The following is a 17537-nucleotide window of genomic DNA, read 5'->3' as shown; positions in this document are numbered from 1 at the left end:
TAACTCAGCCCCTTTTTGTATATGCATTCTGATACAGCCTTTAATTGCAAGATTGTTGCAATTTCAGAGTAACTGCACTTATATTCCCCCTCTGTGGTCCACTAAGGGCACCCACTTAAAAGTTTCTGGCTCCCCTGCTGTCACCTCTCTTGGGCGGAGACCCATGTCTCCTTCTCCCTCTTGACCAGGGTTTTTCTAGGCTTCACAGTTCCCTGCTTATACTGTGTTATTCCCAGCAAGCCAGATGGCCTAAACAGCCAGTGTCTGCACTGGGGCTATAAACAGTGTTATTGCCCACCATAGTTTACTCTCAACTCTTTTTAAGCAAGCACATTTATTCTTAAAGTAAAAGCATTACAGAGAAAACATATTAAAAAAAAACCCTATACAAATGATAATTAGCTTATCAGAGATCACCCCCAGCTCCAACAAGGGGTCTGGTAGGCATTCAGTCCTTCAGATCCCACACAGGTTTTTCTATGGTTACAAGTTCATAACAACAACCATGAATAAGTCAGTTTCTCCTTTATACAGCTTCAGCCTTTGATATTCAGATGCCAGGAACAGGTTCCCTCCTCAGGAGTAGCTTCAAAAGGTTGGGTCTGGAGGTAGGAATTTGAAATCACCTCCCTAGGTATTGAATAGGAAACCCACTTAACTTTGTCCCAGAAGTTCCTTCTTGTTGGGCACATTGTTTAAAATACTCCTTTGAAGCTCATAACTCTTCCCAAGGTTTGTATTGACCCTGTCTCCACCTCACACACCCCCACTCCGAACCTCCCGGGAAGTTACCTCCACTCCTGCAATAATACATAAACTTTGCATTCAATGCAATAGACTTCTATAAAGTTTCTCAAAGATATTGTGGGAAACTGAACTATTTATCACAATGATTAAATACTATTTTCCCCCAGAACCTCATTGGGATGAACAGTGCTCACTAAATCAATAGCTATTGAATATTTTTTATTCTTCTCATTCAGTGTGTGGTCATGCTTTATTTACTGCCCACCCTTATTTACTGCCCTTTATCCAAACTCTGCCCTCAATACAGAATTATTAATTTCCTCATGGGCTTCTCTGTAGTAGTCTCGTAATATCGTAGGAGTTGGCAATGCTATGAATAAAGGGCACTAGCTACTAAGACTAATATATAATGCCGGGATCAGCAACCTTTGGCATGCGGCCCATCAGTGAAATCTGCTGGACGGTTTGTTTATCTACAGCATCTGCAGGTTCAGCTGATCGCAGCTCCCACTTGCCGCGGTTCGCCGTTCCAGGCCAATGGGGGCTGCAGGAAACGGCACTGGCCAAGGGATGTGCTGGCCATTTATTTATTTGTTTTTATACTTTAAAAAATAGTTTGTGTGTTTGGCATATGTGAATGAGTTTGATCTCAGTATGGTTCCCAAAGGACTTAGGTCCACATCATGGAACCAATAGCCACAATTCTTACTGATTGGCCAATCTGAACAGAGAAGACAAGGATTTAATAGATTGATTGTATGAACTAACCTCCTGCTGTTAGAATTGTATTTTATAGCTCAAGTGCAACATTTGTGGCTGGACATTGGTAGAGCAATATATGAAAATTTTACTTCCTATGATTTACCTATTTTTGAATAAATAGGACTTCAGTCTTAGAATTAAAATGCAAAAGAATATTTTAAAAATAATTTTTATTACATTAGTAGTTAGGATACATTAAAAAGGTGTATGGTGTAGGCCAGGGGTCGGCAACCTCTGGCACGCGGCTCGCTCTGTTAAGCACCCTGGCGGGCTGGGACAGTTCGTTTACCTGCTGCATCAGCAGGTTCGGCCGATCACGGCTCCCACTGGCTGTGTTTCACCATCCCAGGCCAATCGGGGCGTCGGGAAGCCGCGGCCAGTACATCCCTTGCCTACACCTCTTCCCACCGCCCTGTTGTAGGCAAATGTCATTGAGGTAAAGCCCAGCCCTACTTCTCTAAGTCTATGGCAAAATTGTGAGGGAAGCTATATTGTGCTCTTTGATGTTAAGACCTTAAAAAAGAAATAATCTGCTCACTGATGCTGTTTTTTAAACATCTTGTTCAACTATTATTTTTTCTGTTTGAGAGTAGAGTATCCACCACAGAGACATCAATAATGCCTATTTATTGGACAGGGTGATACGGTTTTGCAAATAAATCACAAACTTTTTATTTAGAAAAGGATTTTTAAAACCATTGTAGAAGTAGATTTCTTTTGTAGAATCCTATTAATCCTAGAACAAGTTTTTAAAAATTACTCGGGTTTTCTTGGCATTTAGGGCAAATCCTGTCTTACCTTACCAACAAATATTTTCTGTTGAAGGCAGGGAGGCTGTGATTCATCCTATAATTTGAAAATTTCAGTATCAGAAGAAATCTGTGTAGTCTCTGTGGATATGTGCTTTTCATTCATGGGAGACTATACAGGAATTTATGCAGAGGCTTCATTTTCTTTGTTGTTAACCTGTAATGGATTATGAAGGAAGTTCCATCCAGTCTTCAGAAGAGTGGTTGTGTTTGTGTGCTGAGAGTTGGAGAAGAAAATGTGTTATAAATAGAGGAATCCTTAGAGGGGTCTGAGAGACCCTTGGAAAGAATCCAATTCCATCTTTATTTTACCTGTATGTCTGAAACCTTTATAGTGTAGCATGTGACTCCATATTGTAATAATGAGAAACAAAATTTGAATAATTGCACTCATTGTTGGACTCATGATATCTTCCAGGCGCAGCTGGTGGATCTGAAATCTGAACTGACAGAAACTCAGGCTGAGAAAGTAGTATTGGAAAAAGAGGTGCATGATCAGCTTTTGCAACTCCATGCCATTCAACTTCAGTTGCATGCCAAGACAGGCCAGAGTGTTGATTCTGGGGCAATTAAAGCAAAATTGGTGAGTATCCTAGATTAAAGGAAAAAGTTCAAACTACACTTTCTTTTTTTTGACTGTGTAAGTGGTGAAATGTTAATGTTGCTGGCACAAACTTATTTGAACACCAGCTTTAAAATAAACAAGTATATGTTACCTAGGTTTCTTATACTATTTCTTGTGAAGACTGCTAAAATGATGAGCTAGTAACCAACTATAGCTGGAAAAGTACAGTAGAGAGAAAAAGAGGAGTCCCAACCAGATGTCTATCAATATTCAGGGTTGCAGGCTGTTTGCTTTGAAATACATATGTAATAATTTCAAAGAAATTGTATTAAAGTTCTGCAGTGGGGAAAAATTGATTGTGCTTTTTTGTTTTTATAATATAAATAAGCTCTGAGAGTTGGTGTTTTAACTTTTGAAATATTGGAAATATAATTTTTTTGTTGAAGGTTTTATTTGGAGAATGCAGAGAGGTTGATAGGCAGTTTTCTTAATTAAAGAGGTGAAGGGGGTTTGAATCTTGTGGGTTATTTTTAAATAGCTTTTTTCAGTGTTTTATTAGGTGTTAACAAAAACAGAATTTTAAATAAAGTCAGCGTGTGAATGAGTGTCAGTGTAAAAATCACTTTTCTTCTCAATCAAGTTTAAGTTCCTTGGAAGTAAAGATTACTATTCTTCAGTGGTTCATGGAGTTTTCCTGGGGTAGAAAAGATCTTTGAACTTTGATCTTTGAACAAAAAATAACCAGGACTTCTTTTTGCATTGTAAAGAAGCCAAAAAGAGGAGACACCCATTCCTCCTCCTCCCTCTCCACTCCACCCTGGAGGGGTTTTTTTGTGGTGAGGGTAACTACTAGAGATAAGACTGAAACTTTTTCAGTGGTCCTCCTTTTTCCATATTTGCAGTCTGAGCCACCTCCCATCTCAGTCTTCTTGTTTAATTCAACAGATCATCAGGAAAGACTCCATACACCACTGGTGATTTGTGAAACACATTTTGAGGAACTATTTGGCAAATGCCACCAAATAGCCATTATTTATTTATTTTATTTTATTTTATTTTATTTTATTTTCCTGTTAGCCTACTCTAGATTTTAACTGGTGATCTAAACAAGAAACATTCTTTCTCATTACTAATCACAGATAGCATGGTTTGAGGGTCCAGCATGAACAGAATTTTAATAAACAAAATAAAAATAATTCTATATAGGCTATATGAGTTGCAGGACTCTGACCTGGTTTCTGAACATTGTTTACACACTTTATAACTCTTACAACTCTTAAGCCATGTTTGTCTATGACCATGTTGTAAATTGTTTCTCAAACAAGTTCAAGTTGTGAAGCCTCAACATACATGGAATGTTTTCCTGTTACCTTAATGTGTATTAAAATACAGAAATCCCAAAGACAGAGTAAAGCAAACTCAAAAGATTAAAAATCTAGGTTTATGAGTACAGTTTCAACATATATAATCCCTAAACAATATGGCAAAAGTTTACTCCTTAGTTTTAACTATGAACACAGACATTTTTGTGGCTTTAGCGCACAACTATAATATTTTTCTATTTGGTTCAGGTAGTCTTTTTTAAATAGACAAGCTTCAGGATTTATCTATGTTGAAACTGTACTCATTAAAAATCTAGGCTGACATTTTGTCCTTCATTCAGTATGGTGCCTTGCCTCATCCCCTTTCTTATAAACCATGAGACTTATCTTTTGAATTTGCTTTACTCTGTCTTCTGGGATTTCATACAATTTTAGTGGAGAGAAACTGTCCTTTAAACTGTTTTAGCTATAGAAACTACAAAGGTTGAAGAGCTTGAGCAAGCAAAATTGGAGCTACTTAGATGACAACGAAAATTGAAAATCTGAGTTTTAGGTTAAAAAGAGCTTAAGTGGTGACCTTCTATCAGTCTGAATCTGCCCAGGGGAGCATTTTGAAGGGAGACCTTCTCAACAAAATGTGTTACTGGAAAATACAATGCTGCATATGTTAACCTCCCTCCCTCTGTGCCGAGTATACAACTTCTCAAACTAGAGCATGGGGGAAGGTTGATATGCAGCTTACTATGAATGCATATTTGACAAACTCCAAATTATGCAAAACGTTGGTGAATGAAAACCTATTTAAACATTCAAGGTTGCTCAACAGTTGACTATATGCAGTTTACTCTACAAGTGTCTTTCAGATACGATCTGTTTTTTAATATCCTGTCTATGCTGCATGGACATGAAAGCTCTTTTGGTACTTTCTGTAAGAGTTTTTATAAGAGTTTGACTAAAGTGACTTTGGTCAAAATTGTATCTCCTCCTCCTGTTTTGCAGTGCATTATATGTATGTTTTTGCTACTTACATAGGTATGTCCCATAAGTGGCTGAATACCAGATGTGTAATATATAGCTTGAAAAGTATTTTATAATGTTAGTTAAATTATAATTCAGATTTACATATCAGGTAAAACCCTTAGTTTAGGTTCAGAAAGGCTTAGAAGCAAACCTGTATTTGTTGTTCTTTGAAAAGCAATTATTTTTTCCACAACAAAATGTGGAAATCTTTATAGCAATCTTACTGTATTTCAAGCTTTTGTAGATCTTCCCAATGTAGATCTTCCTTACGAAACATTTCCTTATGTTTCGTAAGGAAATAATGTATGTAATTTTCTAACAAATAATTGTAATGATTTATTCCTTACAATACATATTTTGATGCAGAAATTGCTACAAAATAAACTTTTTTGTTTAATACCATACTTATTTTTGTGTCCTTCAATAAACCTAGTACATTTCCTTAATAGTGTTCTGACAGAATAAGACTGATATTTGCATTTATTTTATGGCATTTTCTAGAAGCTCACTTTGCCACTGTTTGCCAGTTTTTCTGATTGTGGAACTGTTTTCTTCTTTCTTAAGTCTATCCTTTCTGTGGATGAGTTGGTAAGTATGCTAGTTGCCTTCATCTGTATTTAAGTCAGTGCTTTTATTTTGTGTGGCAGTATACATATTGGCCTCTGAGACTAGAAAAACACATCTGGCTGGCTTCCCCCCCTCCCTCCCCAGTTGGCCACATATCTGATATTGTTGACAATTTTTAGTTTTGTTGCCTTTTTTTTCGCAAGCCTGTGCATGTCTGTATTTGTTTATGTTTCTGGTTGCTGCAACTATTTTGGGATGATAGGGCCTGGTAACTTATGAAATTCTGAAGGTTGTCTGATCTTGCTACATAGAAACAAAATCTGAAACTCTTTAAGTATTTATTTAAAAATAACAATATCCAGCATGTTATGAGCAATAATTTTTGTACATTATCAATTTTCTCTGGTAATATATCAGTTTTCATACATTCCCCTCTCTCCTCAATTCCCTTTTTGTGAGTGTGTTGTTTTTAATGTAACTTTCCTATTTGTTAACAGTCCTCTGGTGCCTAAAATATGTAAACTTAGTAGTGTACTTATAAGGAGGTGTGTTTGGTAGTGGTTCAGACTTGAGACTTTCACCTCTTAAACTTTGCAAGTGATAGACTTAAAGATGTTTAAATAATGTCACTGTTTTCATAGAATTATGGACCTTATAGCTACTTTTAAACATTTGTTTTTATCTATTGAAAAATCGTTAAGTAATTGAGATCTGTTATTCTTGAGTAAAACTTCATATTTTTAATGTTGTCTATATTAAGCATAATTTTTCTCCTTTAAGGAATATTAGTCATGATATAAAAACTAGAAAACAATATCTGCTTATATAGGCAAAATATAACTGATTTGGGAAAAGGCTGAGGTATTCTTACACATTAGGACACTAACCTGTCATTCCATCTTACCTCAATACATTTTATGTTAAGAATTAGACATTTTCTAATGATTTGCTGTAATGTGTGATTAGATGATTTTTTTAAAAATTTTTTTTTACAGCAGTAAGGAAATATCGTTCACTGTTGTGATGGTAAACATTGTTTTATGCAGTGTGTGACCTTTTAGTGCCAAACATTGTAAGTGTATATTCTTACATGCCACTTAAAGAATGGACAGTGTTAGAATGCCACTTAAAGAATGGACAGTGGATAGCACTGTGTATGTTTAAGGTTCAGTTCCAACTTTCATTTTAACCTCACCTTTTTCAATTGCATATAACTTCGTCTCACTAACTGGTTCTAGAATGTAATTTTCCAGCCTTTGACAGAGACCAGAGGAGAAATTTTGGGGTGGAAAATTTGAGCAATTTTTTTTGCTTATGTTTGAGTTCTATTCCTTGTTTCTTCTGGAAAGAAATATTTCACAAAGATATCTGAACAATGGTTCAAGTTAGAAACATCAGACTTGATTTGTTTTGTAAATATAATTAGAATATCAGGAATAAGCCACATTTGAAGAAAATCAATGGTATAGCTTTACGCTTACAATCATTTAAAGTGGATCACTTCACACATGAACAGTAGAATTTTGTTATTGGTTTTTTAGTTGATCTAAAAATTCTAGATCACTTTAGAAAGTTAGCTTGTGGTAGTTGAGACTCAGAAGGTTGGAATTATGAGCTTCTTTTAAGAGTTGTCAAACCAAAATCCCTGGATCAAGGAAATTACACATTCTAGAAGCGCTTAATCTTTTCTCAAGTAAAACCAAACCAAAAATACCCAAGGAAATGCTATGCAAAAAATACCAGTAGTATAATGTTAGGGTTCAGAAACTAAACAAAAATGTCAGATAATGCAGAGCTCTGTGCAGGGTTATAGCTGTGTCAGTCCCAGGATACTAGAGAGACAAGATGGGTGAAGCAATATCTTTCATTGGACCAACTTCTGTGGGTGAGAAAGACAAGCTTTCGACATAACGCAGAGTAAAGATTGAATGTTCGATTTTTAATCTGTTCCTTCATGCATAAGCCTTAAACTATGGCCTCTTTCTCACATTTTATATGTATAGGATATCTTACAAATTGAGAATAAATTGTACAATCAGCAGACATATACTAGCTCAGATCTTTGGGAGTGTTGGGGCACCTTTGTGCTATCCTGGTAGTGCATCGCAACCCTAAAGCCAGCCTAATGGCTACATGAAGATCATGCCTGCTTATTACACTCCCCTGAGGTAGAGTTGCCATAATACAACAAGGGCATGCCCCTCGTTGCAGCCAGTATAAGGGATGTGGCTAGGGCATCCCTGCACCCTGGAAATTCCTGTAATTGCCTCATACCATTGGGAGGAAGTAAGTTAGACCAGCCCAAAGGCCAATGTATGACCTTTGGAATGGGGAGGCTAGCAAGTATTATGCCTCACATTTAGACGATAAATCTATCAGTGGCTATTTGTCAAGATGGTCAGGGACACAACCCCAACCTCCAACTGTCAGAAGCTGGGACTGGACAACGGGAATGGATCACTTGAAATTCCCCTGTTCTGTTCATTTCCCTCTGAAGCACCTGGCACTAGTCACTGTCAGAGACAGGATACTGGGCTAGATGGACCATTGGTCTGACCCAATATGGCCGTTCTTATTACCTAACTTATCTATTTTAAATTCAGAACCTGTATTATACAAAAAGTACACATAGTGCATATGGTATCTTCAGTCCTTTGGTGAAGCTGGGAAGGGTGTATGCTGCAGCTCACGATTGGGAGACATAAATTTAGGAGATGAGAAATATACTAATCTTCATCATATGGGAAGCTCAGCATTCTGACAATTGTCTATGGCCATGCCACTATGACACTAGCTGTGGCTGGAAGCCAGTTGGGCCAAAACCCATCTAACTTCCTAGATCAGATCAGTTTCATAAGACAGTGCAGGGTTAGTAGGCAGCAAGTGTGTTACAAATTGTTGTGAACTATAAAATGGGTGTCTCAGCTCAGTCCATGGTTTTTAGTGTCCAGCAGAGTTATAAAATTATTTTGTTTTCAGATATTTAAAATACTTGACATTAGCATCAATTACCTGGGTTGTAATTATCTGATGATATACTCTATTGCAGGGGTCCCTGAATTTCAGCGGCATTTCGGCAGGGACATCTCTCGATGACGCCGCTTGCCGTCGACAAGTGACATCATCGAGAGGCGTCGCCCCCGAATTTTGGCGGCGACGCCTCTCGATGATGCCGCTTGTGACATCATCGAGAGACGTCGCTCCCGAATTTCGGCGGCGACATCACTTATCGACAGCAAGCGGTGTCATCGAGAGGCGGTGCTCCACCGCTGCAGTGGTCCTTTGTCTGGCGCCCGCCAGATGAAAAGGTTGGGGACCACTGCTCTATTGGTACCAGTATGGGGTAGTAGGATGGTGAGGTTGTTTGGGTTTTTCTTCCCCACACAGGAATGTGCATGGGGTGTCATCAAACATTTACAACCAATATTTGATGGCGACCACATGCTGAAAGAAATCTTTCCTGAACCCTCTGTTCTGATCTTCAAACAACCTCCCAGCCTCGCCAATCTCATCCTCAGAAGCAAGCTCCCCACAGACTAGGACACACCAACTCAAAGCTGTACCAGATTCTGCAAGAACAATAGATGCAAAACCTGAAGACGTATCTTCAGTGCTATGATGATCAATACCCTCTACAACACACCTTTTAAGATCCATGGGTCCTATAAATGCCTATCACGACGTGTGCCCTATTCAGAGCATCAAATGCCCCAACACCGCCTCTGCAGGTAACACCAGACAAGCACTAAGCTCTCAAATGAACTCACACTGAAAAATGATAAAAGGCAAAACCAACCTGTTACACATAGGCAAATACTTTTCACAAAGAAATCACTCACCTACCTCTCCAGTATGGGGTATGTTCAGATAATTACAACCCAGTGTAATCGATGCCAATATCAAATTGTATTTTAAATATCTGACAACAAAATATGTACGTTTTAGTGAAATTTGTATAGGTATTGCAGTAAAAAATTACCAAAGGAAATAGTAGTAAATGTAGTAGACCCTATCCTTTTACTGTTCTACCTTTCTGCTATGATTTTTTTCCATTATGTGTAAGTAATCATAATCTGCCTTCATCTTTCAGTTTTTCTCTAAAATAATACCAATCATAGTTGAGTAAATTACAGCCCATATCTGTGCTCTGAGTCTTGGAAAAGATAATTATATATTTTCTCTGCATTTAGATTGAGCATTGTACAGTAATTTGAGTTTCCATAATTGTTTTAATTATGAGGAATGGAGAGATAAGGGATAAGAAGATACTCTTTTAAGATTAAAAATTGAGCAGCCTCATATTAAATAAATCTCTTTCATACTAACTAATGTAGGTCTCATCATATCTGGAATACTGAGTCTTTTTGCTGAATTCTATGCATAAAGTTGCACATTTAGGCACCAATCCTGCAAGAATGCTCCACAAGTGAGGACCTTCACTTTATTATTCACCTTTTGGCTTTATTATGGCTTTGCATAATGAGAAATCCTTTCATGTTGAGCAGTTTTCAGGATAAGGACCTGTGATCTTAAAGGAATACTGTCAACTTGAAGTCTAGTCACTTTTTTAAAGTAGTTTCAGGTACAACGCTTATCCGTGAGTCCCCCTGAAAGAAGTGGTTTTACCAGGCCATTTCTCTCTCTTGCTGGATGAAAGATCCGTATGAACAGCAGTTGAAATTGACAACATGCCCATGCATAGGAAACGGTGACACCAAACGTACACAGAATGCTGTCAAACGTCCAAAGTAAATAAACTGAGAAAAATATTTGTCTCTAATGTTTCAGTTTCAGTAAAATTTAGGTGTCACTTATAACAATAGTGTGTGTGGGGGGGTGATTTTTATTTAATTCCATATGTTTGCTGCCAATTATATGCTTAAGTGTTTTGTAGACAGACATATCCTGAATAAAAAAATTCACAATCTAATGGCAGACAGAGGTTAGGGGAATGATAAAACTTTTTATGTTCCTTTTAGTCAATGGACAGACAAGTTATTTTTAATTTTATGCTGTTGCTGTTTTTATTACCAGGCTTGTGTAAGTCATAGACACCAATAGGCACATTTAGGATATTTTGGAAGAGCCAGTGAGGAGGTTTACCCCTGAATCCAATCTTAATTGACTGATTTTGAATGAAAATGGTATCACCACCAACAGTCTCTTTTGCTATAAGAATATGTAGAACTAATGTATACCTAATTTTCAGCTGTTGGTAAGTTTCTTTCAAGAGAAATAAGTGATCTGTGTGTGGCTGGCACTTGTGGATCAGTTTGGACATAGTCTTTCTGTCTAATTTCAAGTCCAGCCTCTCTCTCTCTTCCTAGTCTCCCAGTTTCCCAGACTTAGGACTGGTCTACACTAACGGTGTAAGTCGATCTAAGTTACAGTACTGCAGTTATGTAACTGAAGTTGACATAACTTAGGTTGACTTAGCGTGGTGTCTATACCACGCTATGTTGACGGGAGAGCATCTCCCATTGATATAGCTTCCACCTCTCGGGGAGGTGGAGTACAGACATTGACAGGAGAGCGCTCTCCCATTGACTTAGCGTGTATTCACCAGACCTGCTAAAATGACACTGCTGCATCGATTGCAGCAGTGTCAATTTAGCCAGTAATATAGGCATGGCGACTTCAGTTTCCATTTTGATGATCTGTTTGACCCCTTAACTGCGTGTTTCCTTTCCTTTGAATCTTCATTTGACCCGCAGTCCTGGTTCAACTCTCCCACTCACCAAAAGGGCTGTTCACTTGACTTGGTTTTCATTAAACACTGCTTGCTCGCTCGCTCTTTCTCTCTCTCTCTCTCTCTTCCAGAGTTCCCCTCTCTGACCATCACTTGGTGTCTTTAAGCAAAACCCATCAGTCCTTCTCCTCACCCTTTGTCACTCAGCCTTTCCATGCTTCCAATCCATCAGCACTGACATCTTAGTCGCTCTCCTCCATTTTTCCCACTGAAATGGTCATTGTCCCTCTCTCCCATACAAGATCCACCCTGCCAGCCCCCTTCCCTGGATCACCCCCAGCATCCATTTCTTCCTTTCCTGCTCTTGCACTGTGGAGCAACATTCTCATCTGCTCTCTTCCTCTAACCTTCCTACTTGCCCCTGTAACCCTGTCACATCCCATCTCATGATCTCCTCTACCTTACTCTTCAACTTAACCTCTGCTTGTCCCTAGCTCTTTCCCCTTACAATACAAATATGCTGTAGTCTCTCCCGCCCTTGATCGCACTTCCCTTTCCAACTACTACCACATCTCCCATCTCTCTTTATCACTAAACTTATTGAGCTTATAATCTACAATCTGTCTGGGGTTTCTCTTTGTAATTCCATCCTAGACCCTGTCCAATCCAGCTCTGCCTCTTGCACACCACTGTATCCACACTCAACGAAGTCTCTGATGCTACAGCTCAAAATTAGTACTCCATCCTGTCACTCAGGCCGATAATCAAGGTGTCATCTTTGAGTTGGACCTCTCTCTAAGACCTCACATCCAGGCTATATCTAAACCTTGCCAATTCTTTCTGCATAACATCTCTAAAATCCAACCTTTTGTATCCATCAACACAGTTGAAACTCTTGCCAAAGCTCTCACCCTCTCTTGTCTCAATTGCTGCAAAATCCTTTTCTCTGGTCTTGACCAATGCAATCTTGCCCCATTCAGAATACTGTTGCAAATATCATTTTTTTAGGCCATTGCTTTGACTGTGTTACTTCCCTTTTTGCATCCCTCCACTGGCTCCCCTTCTCTATTGCATCAAACATAAGCTGCATGTATTCACTTTCAAAGCCCTTCACAGTCAATCCTCAGCCTACCTATCATCTTTCATTAGGTATTGAGTTGTCGACATCCACCTCTGATTGGCCCATGTTGTCAGCCTCCATCACCCACTTATTATATTTTCAAACAAGCACTATGTGCTTTCTTGCATACTGCCCCGCAAGCTTGGGAAGTGCTCCCCGTAAACATCCTCAAAGTTCCTTTGCCATGATGCTTACAAAAAGCTTGACAACAGTTAGGCAATCGTCTGTATACCAGCAGTCCTGTCACCCTGACCAATATTGTCTCATTGTTTCCTTGTATTCCCCATCTGCCTAAATCCATCTTTTGTCTCTTGTCTTCTACTTAGATTGTAAACTCCTTGGGGCAGGGACTGTATTTTAGTTTTGTGTTTGTTGAGTGCTAGCATAGTGGGGTTCCGATCTATGACTAGGGCTTCTGTGTACTACAACAATATAAATAACAAATAGTAAATTAATATGTAGCATATTACTGCCATTGGAAATTAAACTCCAAATAATTTCCAAAAGTAGGCAGGTCTTAACCCTGGCAAGGCATGACAACCAGTTCCTTTCAGAGATACCATCACATAGATATCATCACCTATGTGTGTTTGGCATATATTTTAAAGGCCTTGTTTGACTATCTCTTAAATTTACCACACATAGCATAAAGGTAATTTGATGTAAGGCATAATTTGTTAATGAAGTGATAACTAATTTTATTTTTAATTTTTGTTTTAAATTGATGACTGTATTACATAGTGTTTTGTCTAGATATCTTTCGTATTGGTGGTGTTTAGGGGAGAGATTTTCAAAGGCACAAATAGGAATTAGGTGCCTGGCTTCTACTTACTTTCTATAGAGTTAAGCATATAATTGTCCTTTGTGCCTTTTGAAACCTTCCCCTACGTCCTTTATTTAAAGGAAAAGGATCCTATGATGTAAGGAAAGTTAATCCCAATGTAAGACAATTTTGTGGCTCTTTTGTAAGAGTCTTTATAATAAAGGAACTATAGCTTCAATACCACAATACTTTCTAGAGGGAGTAATGCATTATGTAATGCTGCAGTTATTGCATGTTTATTTGCAGAAATGTTTAGCACTGTTCCTGAAATGACTTAAATAAAAACTGCCAATTTTTTTCTTAATTTTTTTTTAGGAGAGAGAGCTTGAAGCCAACAAGAAAGAAAAGGTGAAAGAAGCTCAACTTGAAGCGGAGGTGAAGTTACTGAGGAAGGAAAATGAGGCACTTCGTCGACACATAGCTGTGCTTCAGGCTGAGGTTTATGGGGCAAGACTGGCGGCCAAATACCTAGATAAAGAACTAGCTGGAAGGTTTGTACAAGTAATTTCAGGTCCACACTATGATAATTTTGCTATTTGGGACAGATGCCATCTTTTTGTTCTGTTTATACAGTGCCTAGTACACTGGGGTCCTTGTCCATGAGTGGGACTCATAGGGGCTACGATAATACAAATAATGGTATATGAAAATCAGATTTATGGAAGGATTAGGATATGTTTAACCTTATAGGTCCTCTGTTCCCCCTGCTATTGAAAATAAACCAGGCTTTCACTATGTCCATTGCAAACTGTAACCAGCCCCTTGGAAGCATCTTTTAGGAATATGCATACTTCCGGCTAAGCCTTGAGCAGAATATTTCGGGTCAGGTTCCTGCCCCATGTAAGAAAAGCAAATGTCTGTTCTTCAGGGAGAGAGAAAAGAAACCCTTCCGTCTCTCCCCATAGAACAAAAGTTTGTTTTCCTTAGCTCCATGAATGACCTAAGGTGACTACCTCAGTAATAGCCTACTTCCAAAGGTATGTTTAAAGAACTAATATTTATTCCAAAATAAAAAGGGAATTTAAATGTAAAATCACGGCTTATTTATATTGTGGTAAAACTTAAAGGCTCCACTCAGGGACAGGACCCCATTTTGTTTACTCCTGTGCAAGCATTTAGGAAGACAGTGTCCTTTGTTCAAACAGCTTAAAATCTAAAAAGACAAAAATCCAGTGAAAGGTGTGGGAAGGAGATTGAACAGATAAACAGTAGTGAGAGTGATGATAGGGACACAATGTTAGTTCCTTTTATCTTTCAACATATTTAGAAACTATCCCTAACTACCCCCTCTACAAAGCTATTGTTAGTCCTCTTTTTTGCATTTTATTTTTTAACCCTTGTCTATTTTTTATTTCCCCAGTTCTTTGTTTTAAAAAGGATATTAAATTATCCTATGTGCCAAAGTACCCCTCTATTATGATTTCACCCACTGTCCACTGAGACAGTCCTCCAAGGCTGCCCTCAGAAACAATTTGGGCCTCTTGGATTGCAGGGGGAACCCAGACAGTTTCTTTCTCTGCCATTATTGCAGCCCCAGCTGTTGCCAGACAATGTTTCTTGCCCTACGCCCAGGGAAATGGTTGGGGGTTTCTATCCCAAATGGTTGCCTCCAGTGTGGGTTTGGGCCTCTGAGGCAGGGTCCAGAGTTGGAGGAGTTGAGGGAAAGAGAGGATTTCACTAGATAGGGAAAATCTTGCAGTTACAGTTGATTTAAACAAAAATCCTCACCTTACAAGCCATATGTACCTGCTTCAAGGAACTGTGCTGGGTACTGTGAGGTAGGTACATACAGCAATCCACAGTCCTGAAACTTTCAGTGAGTGCTGTGTGTGTACATGCTCAGCACTGTTGCAGTTGTGCTGGTTCGAGCCATGGGTGCAAGTTACAACACTGCAGTTCACTAAAGCAGATAAACCGTAAGTACTGAAATATCTCAATTTTCAGTTGTGATGTATTGTACACACTCTTTTTCTTCCTCATTTTGTAGGGTCCAGCAGATTCAGTTACTAGGCCGAGATATGAAGGGTCCTGCTCATGATAAGCTTTGGAACCAGTTAGAAGCAGAAATACACCTGCATCGTCACAAAACTGTCATTAGAGCATGTCGGGGTCGTAATGACCTGAAAAGACCAATGCAAGCACCACCAGGGCATGTAAGATGAACTCTGATATTTCCTATCTTAGTGAACCTGCCTTCCCTTATTTTCTCCACCAGTCCTTCACAGCTTTTCAGGGAGAACCAATATGTATAATCCTCCCTCTTCATGCTTGTTCTGCTGTAGTTTGTATTCCGTTGTATATGGTGATATAATCCCGAGTCGTCATGATGTTACATATATTACAGTGAATTAAAGTGTGGTTCTATCTTGAGTAGTGACTCTGCTATAATGGCCTGAGTGAACCTGCAGCTTCCATTGATTTCCCTGGCAGCGATGGGTGCTCAGCCCTTCTGAAAATCAGACTACTTCTGTTTAGGTGTCAACTTATGGCTTTAGGAGCCTAACTTCAGGCACATAGGTTTCAAAATGTTGACTTAATACTGTTCATTGTCAAAACATCTTTATTAGGGCTGTGAAGTGATTAAAAAATTAATCGCAATTAAACGTGTGATTAAAAATATTAATCACGATTAATCGCACTGTTCATAATAGAATACCGTTATTTCAATATTTGTGATTGTTTTCTACATTTTCAAATATATTGATTTCAATTACAACACAATACAAAGTGTACAGTGCTCACTTTATATTCTTTTTATTATAAATATTTGCACTGTAAAAATGATAAAAGAAAGTATTTTTCAGTTCACCTCATACAAGTACTGTAGTGCAATCTCTTTATCAATAAAGTGCAATTTACAAATGTAGAATTATGTACAAAAAAAACCTGCATTAGAAAATAAAACAATGTAAAACTTTAGAGCCTACAAGGCCATTCAGTCCTACTTCAGCTAACTGCTCAGACAAACAAGTTTGTTTACATTTGCAGGAGATAATGCTGCCCACTTCTTGTTTACAATGTCACCTGAAAGTGAGAACATGGCAGTGTTGTAGCCGGCGTCACAAGATATTTACATGCCAGATACGCTAAAGATTCATATGTCCCTTCAAGCTTCAACCACTATTCCAGAGGACATGTATCCATGCTAATGACGGGTTCTGCTCAAAAATAATCGAAAGCAGTGTGGACCGATGCATGTTCATTTTCATCCTCTGAGTCAGATGCCAACAGCAGAAGGTTGATTTTCTTTTTTGGTGGTTCGGGTTCTGTAGTTTCCGCATCGGAATGTTGCTCTTTTAAGACTTTTGAAAGCATGCTCCACACCTCGTCCCTCTCAGATTTTGGAAGGCACTTCAGATTCTTAAACCTTGGGTCAAGTGCTGTAGCTATCTTTAGAAATCTCACATTGGTACCTTCTTTGTGTTTTGTCAAATCTGCAGCGAAAGTGTTGTTAAAGTGAACATCATGTGCTGAGTCATCATCCGAGGCTACTATAACGTGAAATATATGGCAGAATGCAGGTAAAATAGAGCTGGAGACATACAATACTCCCCCAAGGAATTCAGTCACAAATTTAATTACAGTAACTCTTTGCTTAACATTGTAGTTATGTTCCTGAAAAATGCTACTTTAGGCAAATCCAATTTCCCCATAAGAATTAATGTAAATGGAGGGATTAGGTTCCAGTGAAATTTTTTTCGCCAGACAAAAAACTAACACTAACTAACACACACACACACACAAAATAAGTTTTAAATAAACAATTTAATACTGTACACAGCAATGATGATTGTGAAGCTTGGTTGAGGTGGTGAAGTTAGAGGGTGGAAGAGGGAGGGATATTTCCCAGGGAATGCTTTACTGCTAAATGATGAACTAGCACTTGGCTTAGCCCTCAGGTTAATATATTGTTGTTAATGTAGCTTCACACTCCACAAGGCAGCATAAATGGAGGGAGGGGAGACAGCATGGCAGAGCGAGACAGACACACACACCATGTGTGTGAGAGACGCTCATTGCCCCGTTAAGTACGTTGACCCACTCTAAGTACATTGCCTTTTTAAGTAGATTAGCAAGCTGAGACAGCAGCTGCTGCCAGCAAGCTCCCTCTAG

At 38.6% G+C, this 17537-nt stretch overlaps 1 protein-coding gene across 2 annotated transcripts in view; it reads left to right on the top strand.

The window, feature by feature from the left end:
• GOPC (golgi associated PDZ and coiled-coil motif containing) overlaps positions 1-17537 on the top strand; it is a 47266-nt gene that overhangs the window by 16655 nt on the left and 13074 nt on the right. Inside the window, exons 2-5 of one of the 2 annotated variants that reach the window (XM_045010961.1) lie at positions 2737-2901; positions 5790-5813; positions 13740-13915; positions 15412-15577. In XM_045010961.1, the coding sequence (XP_044866896.1) occupies positions 2737-2901; positions 5790-5813; positions 13740-13915; positions 15412-15577 (531 nt within the window). The remainder of the gene's footprint in view (positions 1-2736; positions 2902-5789; positions 5814-13739; positions 13916-15411; positions 15578-17537) is intronic. The other variant, XM_045010962.1, reaches the window with a different exon arrangement.

Source organism: Mauremys mutica, chromosome 3 (genome assembly GCF_020497125.1).
Source record: "Mauremys mutica isolate MM-2020 ecotype Southern chromosome 3, ASM2049712v1, whole genome shotgun sequence".
Lineage (NCBI taxonomy): Eukaryota > Metazoa > Chordata > Testudines > Geoemydidae > Mauremys > Mauremys mutica.
This window is presented reverse-complemented; position numbering and strand designations above follow the sequence as displayed.